Raw genomic sequence first — 20986 nt, 5'->3', positions numbered from 1 at the left:
ACGGCCACACCGGCCGGCCTGCTCGTCGACTGCCGTATTCTGTGAACTGAGCGCCGATGTGATAACAACACAATCGTGCAGATCAGTAAGTTTTAGTTTCGGTTGTTGATCCATGTAAAATCCTGAACGTTGTTTGACGTCGATTTTTTCTTATCATTTTTCTGACTCGTTTGGTGAGGTCCGTCACGAATTTCTCTACCAAACGAACCTCCTCATCTCAGAGCCAGCGTCTTCAATTATTTTACCCCCTACCCTCTACCTCCACGGAAGTGATTTCGTGATCTCTTGGCACATGCGTCATGCTATTTCTGCTTGAATTTGCTATTTTAGACCTGTTCCTTCACTCATCTGGAGAACACGTTTTCAATATTATGAGGTCCATCTTTGTGACAAGGGTCATCATTCTTCAGGTGGCAGAAAGAAACGGTGAACAATTTAATTTGAATGGAATTGCACAATTTTTTCAGTACAATAAATTTCTCAGCAGACATCAAACTTATTTTCAGTAGCAGTTAAGGAAGTTAAGGAAGGAAAACTAAATAACGTAAAAGTCTTAAGAGACTCGAATTGTACAGAATCGACTACAAGAAGAGGTCCACAATGGCAGAAACTCACTGTCCTTCCGAAAGTAGGCCGCGTAGCTTGAAATAAGAGCTGTTTGGGCCCACTCTGCAATTTGGGCAGTCGATGCTTTTCGTTCCCAGCGCCGCCAGCGTGGATGAAAAGGCGAGCAACGCACCGTAGCCGCCCGCGGCGAACGTTCTGTGCGGGTTTACGTACGGGGCGTGCCTTTCCGCTCTGCTTGTGGCTGCGTCGCCGCTTCCCTCCCCTGCCCACACAGCCTTGACTCTGCGGTCCGCTACCACGCTCCCGTCTCCATACTCGCTGTCTCACGAGATAAAAGGAACAACACCCACCAGAGATGTGCCGCACTATCTCATTCCGTTTTCTTGTTATGTGCGAAGTATCTTGTAAACAGAGTACTGCCGCAGAGCAATAAAGTTGATATCTACACTACTGGCCATTAACATTGCTACACTACGAAGATGACGTGCTACAGACGCGAAGTTTAACTGGCGGGAAGAAGATGCTGTGATATGGAAATGATTAGCTTTTCAGAGCATTCACACAAGGTTGGCGCCGGTGGCGACACCCACAACGTGCTGATATGAAGAAAGTTTCCAACGATTACTCATACACAAACAGCAGTCGACCGGCGTTGCCTGGGGAAACGTTGTTGTGATGCCTCGTGTAAGGAAGAGAAATGCGTACCATCACGTTTCCGACTTTGATAAAGGTCGGATTGTAGCCTATCGCGATTGCGGTTTATCGTATCGCGACATTGCTGCTCGCGTTGGTCGATATCCAATGACTGTTAGCAGAATATGGAATCGGTGGTTGAGGAGGGTAATACGGAACGCCGTGCTGGATCCCAACGGCCTCGCATCACTAGCAGTCGAGGTGACAGGCATCATATCCGCAAGGCTGTAACGGATCGTGAAGCCACGTCTCGATCCCTAAGTCAACAGATGGGGACGTTTGCAAGACAACAACCATCTGCACGAACACTTCGACGACGTTTGCAGCAGCATGGACTATCAGCTCGGAGACCAGGGCTGCGGTTACCCTGCTCTGACGTTTCGTGTAAAAAAATACGAGAGTGCCGAGTACTGGACCACATCACTAACCGAGTTCCGAACTTATGTGCAAATGGAACTCAACACGTCGTTCTGAACGGAACAAAATTGGCAGATGCGAAAGTGATTTCAGAAGCTCCCCAAAGAAGTGTGATGTGGGTACTGCTATTTACACTATACAGGGTGAGTCACTAACTATTGCCACCTAGAATAACTCAGAAAGTATGATAGTAGCTGAAAAGTTTTTGGGGCAAAAGTTGCTTGAGACAACGGGGGCCATAATATGAGGCTGGTTTTTTGTTGCTAGGTGGCTATCGAGACGAGTCCAGTGATGTGTAACAGTAAGGTCTTTGAAGGTCAACGAAGCTCAAAAAGGTGACACGAACGTCCATTTGCAGAAGTTGTTCGAAATGATGACCACTGGGATCAATGCATTGCTGCAAACTTCTTATCATGGATTGCGTGGTATTCCTCATCACATCGGCACTTATCGAAGCACATGCTCTGACAATGCTCTGTCGTATATCGTGCAAATAGTAAATATTCACCGAATACGGCGTATCCATCTAACGTAACATTGAGATGTAAACACCATTCGACGGTTTCGCAATGCAACACTAATAGGAACGGTAAGCCTGGTATCGTCGAATCAAGCGAATGTGAATGATGGATTCCTTCGAAGAACAAGTCGATATGCTTCTCATTGCTAACGATATCCAGTGAGAGCTATAGACTTATACGCAGAAAGATATCCTCAACGTACTCACCCTACACGTCGTACATTTAAGTATGTGTGTGATAAATTGAGAACAACTGGACATTTAACGCATCGGAAAATCGGAAACATATCCGGCAAAGGAAAGTTACTAACGAGGAAACGGAAATTGGTACTCTTGCCACTGTGCAAGGGAATCTGGCATGAGCCAAAGTAGTGTTGTTCGTGTTCTGCAACGCCATAAATATCATCCTTACCATATCAGTTTACACCAAGAATTAACTGGTACGGATTGTATGCGTCGCATTGACTTCTGCCGATGGGCTCAACTTCAGATTCAGAGGGATGACTCATTTATTGTTGTTGTTGTTGTTGTGGTCTTCAGTCCTGAGACTGGTTTGATGCAGATCTCCATGCTACTCTATCCTGTGCAAGCTTCTTCATCTCCCAGTACCTACTGCAACCTACATCATTGACTCATTTATTAATATGATTTTATTTACTGACGAGGCTACATTAACGAACCATAGAAATGTTTATTTGCATAACATGCATTACTGGGCAAATCATAATCTATGTTGGCTGCGGCAAGTTGCACGCCAAAAACCATGGTCGGTGAATGTATGGTGTGGGATTCTGTAGGACAGAATGATCGGCCCCTATTTCACCGAAGGAAATCTTAGTCGTAGGAAGTACACTACATTCCTGCAAGAAACATTAGGTCTGTTATTGGAAGAAATACCTTTAGGAACAAGGAATAGAGTGTAGTATCAACGCAATGGGTATCCGGCACATTTTTCGCAGATGGTTAGAAATGAGTTGCAGAGAAAATTCCCAAATCGTTGGATTGGACGCGGAGGAGTTGTGTCGTGGCCGTCTCGTTCGCCAGACTTGAGGGCTCTGGATTTTTTTCTTGCGGGGATTCGTGAAAGGCTTTGTTTATAAAGACGTTCCAACTACACCTGAAGATAAGTGAGAGAGAATTGTCAGAGCATGTGCTTCGATAAGTGCCGATGTAATAAGAAATACCACTCAATCCTTGATAAGAAGATTGCAGCACTGTATTGATCCCAATGGTCATCACTTCGAACACCTTCTGTAAATGAACGTTCATGCCACCTTTCTGACCTCCATCGACCTTCAAAGACCTTACTGTTACACATCACTAAATTCGTCTCGATAGCCGCTATCAGAAAATAAGTACAAAACTATAGCATCCTATTTTAAAAAACAAAGTTGACCTTTATATCTCTGAAGCGACCCCACCTAGCAACGAAAAACGAACGTCATATTATGGCCGTCGTTGTCCCATGCAACTTTTGTCCCACAAAATTTTCAGCTCCTATCATACTTTCAGATTTATTCTTGGTTTCAGTAGTTACTCACCCTGTATATAAACGGTCTAGTGGCCGACTTCTGAAGCCCCACGAGGCTCTTCGCATCCGAGGTATTCGTGTATGGGAAGGTAGCAACGCCAGAAGTTGCTAGCGAAATTCATAAAAATCAGGAGAGGAGAGGAGATTGCTCGAGGACCTGACAGTTGACGCTGTACATAAATAAATGTAACGCACTGAGAATTACATTATTGACGACAAATTACTGTAAAAAGTACCTACCTTATTATATCTGTGAGTAACGATCCGGAAGTACCTAAAGTGGAATGTCAAAGTAAAAGAAATTACAGAAGTAGGTGGAGATTAATACTGGAGTATTTTAAGGTAGAGTAAATCATCCATGAGAGGTGTGGCTTACAAAACACGTATTCATATTGATATTGTTCATCTGTCTTGGAGCCTTACCAGGTTGAATTAATAGAAGAGATGGAGAAAATCCAATGAAGAGGGACGCGTTTCGTCACAGGAATGTTTAGTCGACATGAGACCATTACGGAGATGCTCGACGAAAGTAGATGCTGAAGGAAAGGAGTTGTGAATTATAGGGAGTTTTACTGTTGAAATTCACAGGGAATATGTTCGTGGAAGAGTCGTGTAAAATATTACTTAATCCACACACACCTCACGAAACAATCATGATGGAAATTTGGAGTTCGTACAGAGGTTTATCGACATTCGTTGTTTCCACGTACCTTTCGTGAATGGAACAGGCAGTGACGCTGGTAGAAGAAATAACCTCCGTTACACACCGGTAGCTCTCTTGCGGAATATAGAAGGTTGATGTAAAAGCCTAGTTAGCGAGGGATATGGTGCATCTAGAGTACTTTCCGCCACACTTGTAAAGACGTAAGGAAGCTTGCAAAGTGTAATACATACAACCGGTAAAAATTTAACGTAGCTAGGCAAAACGCGAGTTCGAGTCTTTAATCCTTCGTGAATTACACCGAGGAGACCGAAGCTGTTTGATGCACTGTAACAGCTCTGATATCTATTTGCTACGATCCTCCGTTGCTGAGCGTGGACCTCTCTAGAGTTAACTGTATCAGCGTTTACTTCGACCTCTGGAGGTCATTTGAGCGTGTGGCTGGACTGCTGGAGGCAGCTATTCTAGTGTCCCGAGAGCTCTTATAACGGGACGCCACTTAAAACAGCCGTCAAGTGCTGCGCGGGCTGCCGGCCTGCCAGGGGCGCTCTCGCTGGACGATGACCCTTATTTGGCAGAGCAGAGCAGTCGCTCTGCTTCTCCCCATTATTTCTCTCATCAATGCAATTCATAATTTGACATTTTGTATTATGCTTCTACTTAATTGGTGCACTTGTTGCATAGGCATCCTGTTATCATTGTTTATTGATCGTACGACTCTCAGATCTTCATAAGCCACTACATTTTCATAGGCTCGCAAACCTAGTTTTCCGTAAACTGATTTGCCAATTCCCCTTCTGGTGGGTCTTGTAAACACGCCAGTCTCGATTCTGGAAACATGATTTCGGCTGCTGGCTTTAAACAACAATCGCTTTTCATTGCTTGTGAAAAATCTATCGTATTTGAATCGCGGTTGGGTTTTAGGGTTTTAAAATGTTGTTTAATGTGAACGAAATGATTTTGTGTGGAATGAAGGTTAAGTAATAGTACTGAACTAGTCATTAATTTAACCGCTTTCGTTACTTAGTCGATGTGAAGCAAATTTTATGTTTATTAGATGGGAAGAGATGTATAAATGCTGTTATATTTAATGAATTAGCAAAACAGAACGGCTTTACAACATCCCTGTATCCTGCATAGTTGGCATATTTGTAAATCTCTACATCCACTCCCGCTTTTAGTGGCAAAGGGTCTAACAAACAGTAAACAGCTGGTGACGAAACATACGCTAATTCTGTGTTTAAGATTAAAAATATATCTAGACTCACTTGTAAATTTATAGTCATCTAAAGTCTCAAAAATCTCGGAGTACAACGATGTTCCATCGGTACTCATTTCGTACTTTTTTCAAAAGGCAAGTGATCTGGATGGTTGTAACAAAAAGAATTTCACACGCATTCATTGGCATGGTGAAGAAAATTTTTAAGCTCCTTTATGCACAGTATCCCCTTCATCCTCCAGTTCCATTCACGTCCATAGGAAAATCATGCCCTCTGTTTATTCAGAATAATAGAAAGGTATTGATATCCTCACTTTATCATGCTGATGAAGCCTGACAAGCTGATTTAACAGACACTATTCGTGTAGAACAACTAAACGCTCTGAAAACTTATTGGGCTACCAGAATGGATTCAGGCTGAACATGCGAACATGACAGCGAAACTCAGTTTATGAAATCTGAGCCTCGTATTCTGCAATTTTAGTCTAATGTAATAGCGGTGATTGTTCAGTTCTTGACATACTTGTTTTATCTGTTAATACCAATACTTGACTCCTATTAATCCTCTAATCGACACTCTGGTAGTACGAATCTCCCTGATCTCTTCACAAAATTTTTCGCGTGTATATATATATACACTCCTGGAAATTGAAATAAGAACACCGTGAATTCATTGTCCCAGGAAGGGGAAACTTTATTGACACATTCCTGGGGTCAGATACATCACATGATCACACTGACAGAACCACAGGCACATAGACACAGGCAACAGAGCATGCACAATGTCGGCACTAGTACAGTGTATATCCACCTTTCGCAGCAATGCAGGCTGCTATTCTCCCATGGAGACGATCGTAGAGATGCTGGATGTAGTCCTGTGGAACGGCTTGCCATGCCATTTCCACCTGGCGCCTCAGTTGGACCAGCGTTCGTGCTGGACGTGCAGACCGCGTGAGACGACGCTTCATCCAGTCCCAAACATGCTCAATGGGGGACAGATCCGGAGATCTTGCTGGCCAGGGTAGTTGACTTACACCTTCTAGAGCACGTTGGGTGGCACGGGATACATGCGGACGTGCATTGTCCTGTTGGAACAGCAAGTTCCCTTGCCGGTCTAGGAATGGTAGAACGATGGGTTCGATGACGGTTTGGATGTACCGTGCACTATTCAGTGTCCCCTCGACGATCACCAGTGGTGTACGGCCAGTGTAGGAGATCGCTCCCCACACCATGATGCCGGGTGTTGGCCCTGTGTGCCTCGGTCGTATGCAGTCCTGATTGTGGCGCTCACCTGCACGGCGCCAAACACGCATACGACCATCATTGGCACCAAGGCAGAAGCGACTCTCATCGCTGAAGACGACACGTCTCCATTCGTCCCTCCATTCACGCCTGTCGCGACACCACTGCAGGCGGGCTGCACGATGTTGGGGCGTGAGCGGAAGACGGCCTAACGGTGTGCGGGACCGTAGCCCAGCTTCATGGAGACGGTTGCGAATGGTCCTCGCCGATACCCCAGGAGCAACAGTGTCCCTAATTTGCTGGGAAGTGGCGGTGCGGTCCCCTACGGCACTGCGTAGGATCCTACGGTCTTGGCGTGCATCCGTGCGTCGCTGCGGTCCGGTCCCAGGTCGACGGGCACGTGCACCTTCCGCCGACCACTGGCGACAACATCGATGTACTGTGGAGACCTCACGCCCCACGTGTTGAGCAATTCGGCGGTACGTCCACCCGGCCTCCCGCATGCCCACTATACGCCCTCGCTCAAAGTCCGTCAACTGCACATACGGTTCACGTCCACGCTGTCGCGGCATGCTACCAGTGTTAAAGACTGCGATGGAGCTCCGTATGCCACGGCGAACTGGCTGACACTGACGGCGGCGGTGCACAAATGCTGCGCAGCTAGCGCCATTCGACGGCCAACACCGCGGTTCCTGGTGTGTCCGCTGTGCCGTGCGTGTGATCATTGCTTGTACAGCCCTCTCGCAGTGTCCGGAGCAAGTATGGTGGGTCTGACACACCGGTGTCAATGTGTTCTTTTTTCCATTTCCAGGAGTATATATATATATATATATATATATATATATATATATATATATGTGTGTGTGTGTGTGTGTGTGTGTGTGTGTGTGTGTGTGTGTGTGTGTGTGTCTAATATATGGAAAGTCATGCAAATTTCTTAATCTACATAAAATATGATAACATGATAACAACAAACAATGTCAGTTCCACATCTATGAGCGTTCGGCTCAAAGTGGGAACCCCGTATTGATCGTTCTTTTAAAACTATAACTCGAGGAACGTATGACGTGAACACACATCACTAATTTCAGCTGCACAACAGATGATAAGATTACGTCATGAATTGGGAGTTTTGCGTCAGATTTAGTGAATGGAGAAGCCAGACACTCAACATAGCATGGATGTAGTGGTCCAAAAGTTCCAGCGTTTCGTCGAATTTCACACGAATTGCATGTAGGCTTACGCAGTGTTAACGATGCAACTGTGATGTCAAAACAACAGAGACGTCGCATTCGCAGGACCATTGGGGAGATCACTGCTATGTACAACTACCTATAACCAGCAAACGCCGGTTACTGTGATGCATTTCCATTACAGATGAGCCAGTGGCAGTACGATATTCTGAGGACGATGTGTGTCAGTTTTAGTGATCGTGTTCCTGATCTACGGCAAGTGACAAGGCGGGGCTGCGACCTTGACATCACGAATTTACTTCAAACTTTGTACACTTTTAGCAGGCCATTAAAACAACATAATGCGCAAATAGTGAGGTGCACTACTCTGGAAATTCCGAGAAAATCGCATGAGAAGTTTTACGCGTCTATTATGTAACTGGTGTATGTGTGAGTTTGTGCCGAACGTTGAAGTTCGTTCTGGTCAAGCGGTTAGTGTCTTAGCCACCGCTGCGCGGGATTAGCCGAGCGGTCTGGGGCGCTGCAGTCATGGACTGTGCGGCTGGTCCTGGCGGAGGTTCGAGTCCTCCCTCGGGCATGGGTGTGTGTGTTTGTCCTTAGGATAATTTAGGTTAAGTAGTGTGTAAGCTTAGGGACTGATGACCCTAGTAGTTAAGTCCCATAAGGTTTCACACACATCTGCACATCATCATCTTAGCCACCTAAAACGAATATGTATGAGGCGACGGTTCGACTACTGCTCAGATTCAATTTTTAAACCGTATTTCTTTATTACTGGTCATATTATTTAACTGACATTTGCGAGGTAGAATAATTTAAAAAAAACACATGCCTTTGAACGAAGTTTTAATCAATTTCAAGTTATTTGACTGCTCACTGTTATTAATTAAATTTAATTTTTAGAAGAAACATATTTATAACCATCGACACGTAAATGAAGAAACGCATAAAGTTTTGCTGAAAATCTGTGCCTGTCGTGATTTGCGAAATCGCTCAAACGTGCAATTAGGTAAGGTACCCCGAACTACTTTGCACCTCTACACTTCGAGCTGTAGATACAGAGGCAGGCCCCATTTGGCAGTTAACCAGCGTAGCGGTGAGACGTTGCTAAAGTTGAAGAACGAATAATGTACGTGCAAATTAATTATCACAGAATTTATACTTATACAACAAAAACTGAGGAGTGAGCGGGAGTCGAACTGTCGTTTCGTACCCATTCGTCTTACGAAGCGCGAACGCTAACCACTTGACCACTTTGAACTCTAACGTCCGGCACCTATGCACAGGTACATCAGTTGCATAATAGACGCGTAAAAGTTCTCTTGCGATTTTCTCGGAATTGGCGGCATACTACTTGCGCCTTTCTACTTGCACATTGTTTTAATGGTCTAGTAAAAGTGTACAATGTTTGAAGTAAATTCGTGATACCACTGTCGTTTCTCCCCTTGTGGGAACAAGAACTAACAAGTATCGTAAATTAGAGCAGAATAATACAGTAGTACAAACAACGCAGTCATTGGTCTGCGAAGCACCTGGAGGAGAATTTTTGGCGTCATAAGCCACGGCGAAGAATATAATTCTCAGATGAACATGTGAAGATGTAAATACTTTTAGCGATTTAGGAGAAGCTAGTGTAACTCTTTCACACGTGTTTGGGCTGACGTTGTTAGCTTTGGTCGATAATAATTCTTCAGTTGTTTTAGATACCAGAAAAAGTCTCATTGAGTGACAACTTGGATTCTTACATCCGTCGTATCAGCATAATACGCGCCTGGTTGCAATTTCCATAAAAATCATCTACGTGTACTCTAATTTTCCGTCGCTCTAGCGATGTGGAAACGGAATCAGAAATCGGCGACGTCATTATTGGTATGGCTTACATTTCCGCCTTCTCTAGCCGCAAGCCCTAGGAGTAGCGGCATACGTGTCACGTAGAGATAGTCGTTAGCCCTTCATCGGTAATATGCACTCTTAAGACAGAAAAAAAACACTTCCCGAAGCAATTATCCGAATGGGACGGATATCGGTAAATGTGATGTATATGTACAGACAAACAAATGATTGCAGTTTCAGAAAAATTGAACGGTTTATTCAAGAGCAAGAGCTTCATTTATTGAGCAAGTCTATAATGTGTTGGTCCACCTCTGGCCTTAAGCATGCAGTTATTCGGCTTGGCACTGATAGAGAGTTTTGGCGCTCTCCTGGGCGATATTGTGCCAAATTTTGTGAAACTGGTAAGTTACATCGTGAAAATACCGAGCTGGTTGAAGGGCCCTGGCCATAACGCTACAAACTTTCTCGATTAGGGAGAGATCTGGCGCCCTTTCTGGCCAACGTAGGGTTTGGTATGCACGAAGATAAGCGGAAAAAACTGTCGCCGCATGCAGACGGGCATTATACTGCTGAAACATAAGCCTGGGACGGCTTGCCACGAAGAGCACCAAAACGGGACGTAGAATATCGCTTTACTGTAAGGTTACCGCGGATTACCCCCAAAGAGGTCCTGCTATAAAATGTAATGGCACCCCCAGACCATTATTTCTTATTGTCGGGCCATATGGCGGGTGACAGTTAGGTCGGTATCCCGCCATTGTCTTAGGCGTCTCCTGGCACGCCTTCGCTGCTCATGGGGCTCGGTTCGAAGCGGGACTCATCACTGAGGACAATTCTACTCAAATCACTGAGATTCCATGCGGAAGACGCACATGGCGAAAATTTCTACTGCTTGTGACACGAGTAGTGACTAAACATGTTTGGTGTCAAGCCACCGCACTAGAGATACGCTTATACTTCGCATGCAATTGTACTGTGTGTGGCAAACAGTGTGCGTGAAGAAAGACTTTTGGTAAAACATCGTATGAGCTCGAATCTCTCTGATCTTCACCTTCGTTGTACTTTCGTGAGATGCACGTAGGGACTTCAGAGATAAGTTACACGTATCGTCACACGTGAAGACAATTGCACAACAAGAGTGGCGCAATTTCAGAAGAGAGTGTGTGTTCAGGGTTACCTGCAGAAACGGTTCGCTGTGGTACTGACAACAGTTGGCATCATAAGGCGCGAGAGAAATTTCGCGACAACTGGAAATGCAATCTACAGCTGAAGTGCGCCAGTCTGCACGATTCTTGTGGACAATACTTCAAGAATAAGAAGAAAAGAAAGTAGTAGGTGAATACTGACTGTGGGAAAGGAATGAAAGAGGAAGCCGCCTGGCAGAATTTTGCACAGAGCATAATTTAATCATAGCTAACACTTGATTTAAGAATCATGAGAAAAGTTGTATTCATGGAAGAGACATGGAGACACTGGATGGTTTCAGACTGATTATATAATGGTAAGACAGAGATTTAGGAAACAGATTTTAGACTGTAAGACATTTGCAGGGCCATATGGGTACTATGACCACAATTTATTGGTTATGAACTGTAGAAGCTGCAAAAAGGTAGAAATTTAAAGAGTTGGACCTGGGTAAACTGAAAGAACCAGAGGTTTTAGAGATTTTCAGATGGAGCATTGGGGAACGATTTGACAAGAAAAGGGGAAAGGAGTAGAACAGAAGAAGAATGGGTAGCTTTGAGAGATGCAATAGTGAGGCAGCAGAGAATCCAGGACGTAAAAAGACGAGGGCTAGTAGAAATCCTTGGGTAACACAAGAGATATTGAATTTAATCGATAAAAGGAGAAAATATAAAAATGCAATAAATGAAGCAGGCGAAAGAGAATAAAAACGTCTAAAAATGAGATCGACAGGAAGTGCAAATGGCTAAGTAGGAATGGCTAGAGGACAAATGTAAGGATGTAGAAGCATATCTCACTAGGGGCAAAATTAATGCTGCCTATAGGAAAATCAAAGACATCTTTTGAGAAAAGAGAACCACATGTATGAGTATCAAGAACTCAGATGGAACACCAGTACTAAACAAAGAAGGGAAACAGAAAGGTGGAAGAAATACATAGAAGGTCTATATAAGGGAGATGTTCTTGAGGGGAATATTATGGAAATGAAAGGAGACGTAGATGAAGCTGACAAGGGAGATATGATACTACGTGAAGAATTTGACAAACACTGAAAGACTAAAGTCGAAACAAGGCCCCAGGAGTAGACAACATTCCGTTAGAGCTACTGATAGCCTTGGGAGAGCCAACCATGACAAAACTCTTCCATCTGGTGAGCAAGATGTATGAACAGGCGAATACCCTCAGACTTCAGGAACAATATAATACTTACACGAATCCTTTATAGAAGAATGGAAAAACTGGTAGAAGCCGACCTCGCGGAAGATCAGTTTGGATTCCGGAGAAATGTTGGAACACGCGAGCCAATACTCACCCTACGACTTCTCATAGAATATAGGTTAAGGAAAGGCAAAACTATGTTTGTAGCATTTGTAGATTTTGAGAACGCTTTTGACAACATTGACGGGAGTACTCTCTTTCCAACTCTAAAGGTGGGTGGGGTACAATAAATGTTAAAGAAAGACAAAACTATGTTTGTAGCATTTGCAGACTTAGAGAAAGCTTTTGACAATGTTGACGGCAAAACTCTCCTTCAAACTCTAAAGGTGGCAGGGATAAAATACAAGGAGCAAAAAGCTATTTACAATCTGTACAGAAACCAGATGGCAGTTATAAAAGTAGAGGGGCACGAAAGGGAAGCAGTAGTTGAGATGGGAGTGAGACAGGGTTGTAGCCTATTCCCGATGTTATTCATCTGTCTATTGAGCAAGCTGTAAAGCAAACAAAAGAAACTTTGGAGTAGAAATTAAAAGTCTGCTATTTGCGACATTTTAGTTCTGTCATAGACAGCAAAGGACTTGGAAGAGCAGTTGAACGAAATGGACAGTATCTTGAAAGGAAGATGTAAGATGGACATCAACAAAAACAATACGAGGATAATGGCATGTAGTCGAATTAAATCAGGCGATGGTGAGGGAATTAGATTAGGAAATGAGACACTTAAAGTAGTAGATGAGTTTCGCTATTTCGGAAGCAAAAAAACGAAGGCTGAAGTAGGGAGGATACAGAATGTAGATTGGCAATGGCAAGAAAAGCGCTTCTGAAGAAGAGAAATTTGTTAAAATCGAATATCGATTTAAGTGTCATGAAATCCTCTCTAAAAGTATTTGTAAGGAGTGTAGCCATGTGTGGAAGTGAAACATGGACGATAAACAGTATAGACATGAAGAGAATAGAAGCTTTAGAAAAGTGGTGCTACAGAATAATGCTGAAGAGTAGATGGGTAGATCACGTAACTGTTGTTGTTGTTGTGGTCTTCAGTCCTGAGACTGGTTTGATGCAGCTCTCCATGCTACTCTATCCTGAGCAAGCTTCTTCATCTCCCAGGCCGGCCGCAGTGGTCTCGCGGTTCTAGGCGCGCAGTCCGGAACCGTGGGACTGCTACAGTCGCAGGTTCGAATCCTGCCTCGGGCATGGATGTGTGTGATGTCCTTAGGTTAGTTAGGTTTAAGTAGTTCTAAGTTCTAGGGGACTGATGACCTCAGCAGTTAAGTCCCATAGTGCTCAGAGCCATTTGAACCATTTCATCTCCCAGTACCTACTGCAACCTACATCCTTCTGAATCTGCTTAGTGTATTGATCTCTTGGTCTCCCTCTACGATTTTTACCCTCCACGCTGCCCTCCAATGCTAAATTTGTGATCCCTTGATGCCTCAAAACATGTCCTACCAACCGATCCCTTCTTCTAGTCAAGTTGTGCCACAAACTTCTCTTCTCCCCAATCCTATTCGTAATTACGTAACTAATGAGGAGGTAATGAATAGAACTGCGAAGAAGATTAATTTGCAACACAACTTGACTAGAAGGAGGGATCGGTTGATAGGAAACTTTCTGAGGCATCAAGGGATCACCAGTTTAGTAGTGGAGGGAAGTGTGGGGTCTAAACAAATAGATGAGTACATCAAGCAGATTCGGAAGGATGTAGGCTGCAGTAGTTAATCGGAGGTGAAGAGTCTTGCACAGGACAGAGTAGCATTGTGAGCTGCATCAAATCAGTCTTTGGACTGAAGAACACAACAACGAGTGACGTGGAAAATTTAGCAAAGGGTTTGTTCCCTTGCACGACAGCTCAACATCTCACACTGCGCGCAATGTTTTTGACGGGAGATTTGGAAACAGCCATCGTGCAATTCAGATGTTGCGCCAAGTGCTATCCATCTTTCGGCAAGAGAAAGAATATCTGGGCGAGGGGGGGGGGGGGGGGAGATTTTCCATCGATGTGGACATTCACGCAGCTTTTCTGGTGAAGGAGAGGATTTACATCGTTGAGGAATCGAACTATTGGTAGAACGTTCCGATTTTTGTTTCCAGAGACTTGGTGACTCTGTTGAAGAATAATGAAATATATCGGTGTCACTTTAAAGTGTAGCGTACTAGTACAACATTCAGTGAAAGTTACTTTGCCTGCCATGGCAATGTGTAAATTCCTTTTTGAAGTCCCGTTGTAATTATAAGGAAGGCAATGTCGATTGACCGTGTTAGGAACTTATGCTCTCGTAATTTCACCATGATGCACAGATGACCATCTTGTGGTGTTAGCCACTCGATTCGGATGACCTTCTCCGCGACTCTACGGCACGTCTCCCCCGCTAGAGCTAGTGGCTTGCTGAGCAGCAGTGGCAGCAGAGTGTGTGGTGTTGCAGATCAGGTGGCCGTGGTGGGGCAGGTGCCGAGCTACGCGCGGATGCTGCACTACTACCCGTACTGCTACTACCCGCGCTACACCTGCCCTTGCACGCCCGCCCCCGCGCCGGCGCCGGCGCCTCTCCCCAATTCCGGCGACCAGTACCACGCCGGCGCCGCCCCGCGCTGGAAGAGTGAGCACCGCACCTGCCGAGCACGCCGCATGTCGCACGCCCGCACCCACAGCCTGGCTTCCTGCCGCTACCAGCTTTGCACGCCGAGCTTCTTGTATGCCTTGCGACTAACTCGCCCCTGCATGGCACAACTTACTTGTGCCTCCTCTCGCAGCTCAGAGATGGCACGTGATAACAACAATCTGCTGCATGCCTGCACTGTGCTGTAATTAACTGTTCGATGCGTAACATTTTTTTACTGTTTTTTTTAATTTCTTCGTGCATTGTCTTTTTCGAAAATTTTGTGAAACTATTTATGACGGATTCATTATAAATTACTTGACTGTTTTGTAACACTGTACATCAGTCGTTATTCTTCCAGACATCAGCCCGAAGGCTGGTTCGACGCATTTCGCAGTGCTACTGTAGGTCTACCTTGTACAAGTCTCTTTACACGTGCGTAGCCATTGCACCATACTCCCATAAGAACCTAGGAGCCTTGGTTTGCCTCTACGCTATTTACTCCCACACTTCCCTCAGTTACCAAACCGTACCGCGATGCCTCAGGACGTATCTTATCAACTATCCTATTCGATATCAAGAAGTCACAAAAAACTCCTTTCTCTACAAATCGATTAAGTATGTCCTCATTTCTTACTCTATCTGTAGAGTGTTCAGCATGATTTTCTAGCACTAAATTTCAAGTGCTTCTATTATCTCCTCATCTGTATTGTTTATCGCCAATGATTCATTTGCATATTAAGTTACTCTCCAAAGAAATACTTTCAGAAAAGACTTCCTCACTTACAGCTTCAGCAACACTAACTATAAATTTATCATCATCCCAGATCTACCCATACATCTTCTTATATATTCCTAAAATCACTGTACGATGCATGGCTGAGAGTAACTTGTACCACTATTAGTCCTTTCCTGTTCCATTCGAAAATGGAGTGATGGAAAAACGAATTTGTACGAGTCCTAATTTCTCTTACCTTTGTGGTTCTTAAGCGAAATGTACGTTGGTGGCAGTAGAATCATTCTGCAGTCAAGCTCAAATACCAGTTCCCTCAATTTTCTCAATAGTGCCTCGAGAAGACAACGTCGTCTTCCCTCCAGGGATTCCCATTTGAGTTCACGCAGCATGTCTGTAATTTGTTGATCGAACCTACTAGTAACGTATCTAGCAGTTCTCTTTAAATTACTTCGATGTCTTCCTTTAATCTGTACTTGTGGGGATCCCAAACACTCAAGCAGCACTCGAGAATAGATCGCACTAGTGTTCTATACGCTGTCTCCTTCATAGATGAGCTACACTTCCCAAAACTTCTCCCAATGAAGTGAGGTCGACCATTCGCCTTCGTTGGTACCATCCTTACATGCTCGTTCCACTCCATACCACTCTTCAACGTTACACCTAAAAATTTAATCGATGTGATTGTGTCAACGAGCAGCCTACTAATGCTGAATTCGAAAAATCACGAGATTTTTTCCTACTCATCTGCATTAGCTTAAATTTTTCCACATTTAGAGCAAGCTTCCACTTGTCACACGAACTATAAATTTAGTCTAACTCGTCTCGTGTCCTCCTAGCGTCAGTCAACGACGATATCCTCCCGTACCCCACAGCAGCACCAGCAAACAGGCGCAGATTTCTGCTCACTCTGTTCGACAGAGCGGTCCTAGTACACTTTCCTGGGCGCGCCTCATGATACCCTTTCCTTTGATGAACACTCGCCGTCCATGACAACGTACTGGGCTCTTGCTTAAGACGTCTTCGAGGCAGTCATATATCTGGAAACATATTCCGCATGCTCTTACCTTCGTTAAGTCTGCAGTGGGGTACCGTGTCGAACGCTTTCCGGAAATTTAGAAATATGGAATTGGCCTGTTTTTGTCTTCATCAGTGGTTCACAGGATATACGAGAGAAGGGGAAGCCCAGTTTCCCACGAGCGGCGCTTTCTGATGCTGTGCTTATCTGTGGACAGCAGCTTTTTCGCCTCATGGACATTTATGCTATTCAGACTCAAAATATATTTAAGAATTCGACAGAAAACCGATGTTAAGTATGTTGCTCATTAATTATGCGGGTCCTTTCATTTACAGACCCGTTCTGTGAAAGAAAGAACCTTGGAAGTTATTCGATGTGAGGCCCGAATCTTATATGATTGACATTCAAACATTAATCAGTTCTTCCAGAGCCCTCTGCATCCGACCTGAAATAATGTCCATGTTGGAAGAAAGCATATCTTGTCACGGACGCAACTCCACACGTATAGTTTGTCTGAATCACTCAGGTCGAATGCCGAGGTAATTCCTTTGAAACCACACAGCTGTTTCCAGCTCTAGCTTCGTACTACGCGAACTTGTGATCCACCGATAACGATTTCGCCGTTTTTTCACGGGGCGGTCATTCCTAATCTCTTTATCTTTCTTTCCACAGCAAGAAACCACATGCTGGGAAATCCAGCAGTCGAGATGGCCATGCGCAGTGAAAGTTGCCTGTGGCCTATTCACGGCCTAGCAGGTCTGATAAACTCTTCTCCAGATATTCGAATGGCACTGGAGGTAGGAATTAAAAGACGGCCTCAGTCACAACTTTTCATGTTTTATTAAGTACGCGATACATTTAGGACCTTGTGGGTCCATCATCAGGTGTAATTTCTCTTCATACATGCTTTATTTTTTCTCTTGAATGAGGTGAAATGAATTTTCCTGTCACAAGAAGGTTTGACGTTAGGTTATGAATTTCGTAAGCCAAACGCGGAAACTGTGTGCGAAATCGTGCAAAAATTCCCACACATTTTCCGCGTTTGACTTACGAAATTCATAACCTAACATCACACAGTTTTGTGATAGGAAAATTCATTTCACCTCATTCAAGAGAAAAAATAAAGCACATATGAAGAGAAATTACACCTGATGGTGGACACAGAGGATCCGAAATGCATCGTGTACTTAATAAAACACGAGAAGTTGTGACTGAAGTCTTTTTTAATTCATACCTCCAGGTTACTGAATACAGTCAAGCTTGAAGCTGCGAAATATGGATAAAATTAAATTCGCATGGCAGTTCTGAAGGATAAACTGGGTCAGAGCTGAAAATAATTTATCAAATCAGTTCCCAAAAAGAAGTGAGCTGCCATATCATCCAGAAACACCTTCTCGCTCTGTGGACAAAAGTCACCATCCCAGATGTGTACCTCTGTTCATCACGTGTCAGAGTTCACAGGGATTAGCGAAGGCTCAAAATATAGGCCAAACAACATTCAGAGAAATCACAAAATGAACCACTAAACTGAAGGCACATACCTGATACTTCCCATCATTCTTCTTCGAGCAGATGACGGCAATGCTGCATCATGACATGGACTCCAAGGGCTACGAAAAGCGTTGGGGAACAAATTGTAATTCACGATATGCACGTTCTTTGTTGTTCATAACACGCAGGCGTGGATCTAGTTCCAAGATACGCGTGGCATCCCATGTTGAATGTACAGATCACCTGAGAGGAAATATAGGCAAACAAATGGATGGATATTTTCGTGGGTGGATGCTGATCTCTATGCACTGTTATTTGTCGTGAGCACGGGTAGTAGTACGGGGCTGTGATTTCCTTACTCACAGCGAGGAGATGGTCCTGGATGTTATGGCTGTTCACCGGTTGGTATTGCTATCCAACATGACTTGGTGATTCCTGCCTTCTTGGGACTATTGCAGTCTATCATAGTGAACGGCGACTCCCAGTTACCAAGATGATGTATGACAGATGACTCCGCTAGGAATGATTTTCCCCGAATCTAGGCACTCGAGGCGAACATGAAATGGAGGTTCGTGGCAAAGCCCAGTGGCTGTACGAGTTCGAAAAGTGTCCCAAGTGACGGGCAGTCGTGGTTAAAGGTGCTGGTAACGACCTCCCCTTCCATCCTGTCAGTTCATAAAGTGTGTTCACATTGGAGAGGCGCGCCATGCCGACTGTTCCATTTGGTCTGGTTAAAGGTACGCTCCCTCTCTCCAACAGAGTAGCTACACCTGTCATTTTCTATCTCAAACACTGCGCATCATTTCACATGCAACTCAATTCTGGTGGTGGGCTTATTGGTTTCCGACATAAATGAAATATCAGTGCATCTTGATATTTCAGTCTAATAAGTCATAAGAGTATAAAATTCTAACAAAACATGCGAGGCTTACTGGATGCAATATGTTGTATTTTCCCTATTAGATACTGGTTGTAGGTGATCTGCTGGAATTTTTGATTTTTTGGTGTTTGGTATACATAGCGTGCGGCCGCGCGGGATTAGCCAAGCGGTCTCAGACGCTGCAGTCATGGACTGTGCGGCTGGTTACAGCGGAGGTTAGAGTACTCCCTCGGGAATGGGTGTGTGTGTTTGTTCTTAGGATAATTTAGGTTAAGTAGTGTGTAAGCTTAGGGACTGATGGCCTTAGCAGTTAAGTCCCATAAGATTTAACACACATTTGAACATATTTTGAGCGTGCAGCCAGATCTTCTTTACCGCTGATAACAATACTAACTGCAACTATTGGCTGGCTCGCAGCACTGATTCCTGCACTCACAGTATGAAAATCTGAAATACTCTGCCGATTTTTCTTCTACGATAGAGGCATCCACTTTAGCGATATTCTTCGAAGCATATCCTCACCGGTATCAGGAAAAGACAACGATGCCGCAATTTCCGTTTATATGCCATCGATACGCATCAACTGTATACTTTTCCACGATGTTGGATACACCAGGTACGATAGGTCGCAACGTTGCCAAGTACACTATCCGTTCAAAAGTATCCGGACACAGATTAGTGGACATTAATATGCAAGTTCGTCCAGACTTTGCCCTTATGACGACTTTAACTTTGTTGCGGACGCTTTCGATAAGGTGTCTGAGTGTCTGTAGGGGAATGGCAGCCCAGTTCTTCCTCTGGAGCCAAAACCACAGAAGGTAGTGTCGTCAGACGCTGGAATCTGGAGCCACGTCTATGTTCTAACTCATCCCAGAAGTATTTAACTGGGTTCAGGTCGGAATTTATTGGCCACAAACCATTGTCTCATAGATGCCGCTTTATGACAGGCTGCATTGTCATGCTGACAAACGATCATAGTCTCCCAATCGTTCCTCTGCTGTACGCAGTACAAAATGCTGTAAAATTTGTTTATATCCTCCTGTATTTAGCGTTTCCTTAAGCACAATAAGGGGACCACACCCTAATTACGAAAAACACCCCATACTGTAACACCACCTCCTCCGTACTTCACTGTTTGTACTACACATGGTGGCAGGTAATGTTCTCCAGACTTTGGAAACCTCGAGCGGTTCCATCAGGTGACTTCATGCGATGCTGTACAATCACCCTCCGTAAATCTCGACGTTTCTTGTCTGCAAGTACGTAAAGTCTGCCGTGTCTCGGTTTACCTGTGGCTGTTCCTTCGCGTTTCCGCTTGACGGTCGTATCTCCAATTGTTGACTTGAACAAATTTAGGACTCAAATGTCCCTGTTAGATTTGTTATCCAGGAGACCTCCAATGACTAGCCCACATTAGCTCTGTGCTCTCCTGACCGATCCATTCTCCTGTCACTCCTTGGCTACTCACAACACAATACTTGCCGTCTCCTTTAAACTGGCCTCTCGTGACATCTAGTGGTCACTTCTGCATTACAAAGGGATGTCCGAGTGCGTTTGCTCAGTGTACCATGTTGCACTGTAAAGGCATTACACAAAAAAACGAAAAATAAAATTAGAAACTTTTCAGTTTTGTATAATGGTAAGATAGTATACTTATGTTCAATTGTAGTGAAAATATAGTCATACGGAATCGTTTAATAAAATCGTGAGCGCAGATTATTGATTCTGGTGTAGACTGGAATCGTTACATTGTTGTCAAATGTAAGCAGCTTCCTCGACGGATAAACTGGTTTGTGTCGGTGAGACGGCAAGAAAGAAGAAAACGTAAAAGTATGGGTTCAGTATTTTCAGCAAGCAAAAAATGCTTTCTGATACAGTGCGTCGAATGAGGATCTTCTGTGTCCCAGGCGGATGGCGCTGTCTTTAACCCAGAAGTGCTCCTACTAAGCACTGCATCGTGCAGATGTAAATCGCCCGTTGCACAGCTT

General features: G+C 44.3%; 1 protein-coding gene across 1 annotated transcript in view; it reads left to right on the top strand.

Annotated features, from left to right (window-relative positions):
* The window catches only part of LOC126195937 (uncharacterized), a gene marked incomplete at its 5' end in the record, with an annotated part of 83982 nt that overhangs the window by 45244 nt on the left and 17752 nt on the right, over window positions 1-20986 (top strand). Inside the window, one exon of the mRNA XM_049934530.1 lies at window positions 14703-14876. Within this exon, the coding sequence (XP_049790487.1) occupies window positions 14703-14876 (174 nt within the window). The remainder of the gene's footprint in view (window positions 1-14702; window positions 14877-20986) is intronic.

This window comes from Schistocerca nitens, chromosome 1 (genome assembly GCF_023898315.1).
Source record: "Schistocerca nitens isolate TAMUIC-IGC-003100 chromosome 1, iqSchNite1.1, whole genome shotgun sequence".
Lineage (NCBI taxonomy): Eukaryota > Metazoa > Arthropoda > Insecta > Orthoptera > Acrididae > Schistocerca > Schistocerca nitens.
The sequence above is the reverse complement of the archived record's forward strand: the minus strand, read 5'-3'. Positions and strand labels throughout refer to the sequence as shown.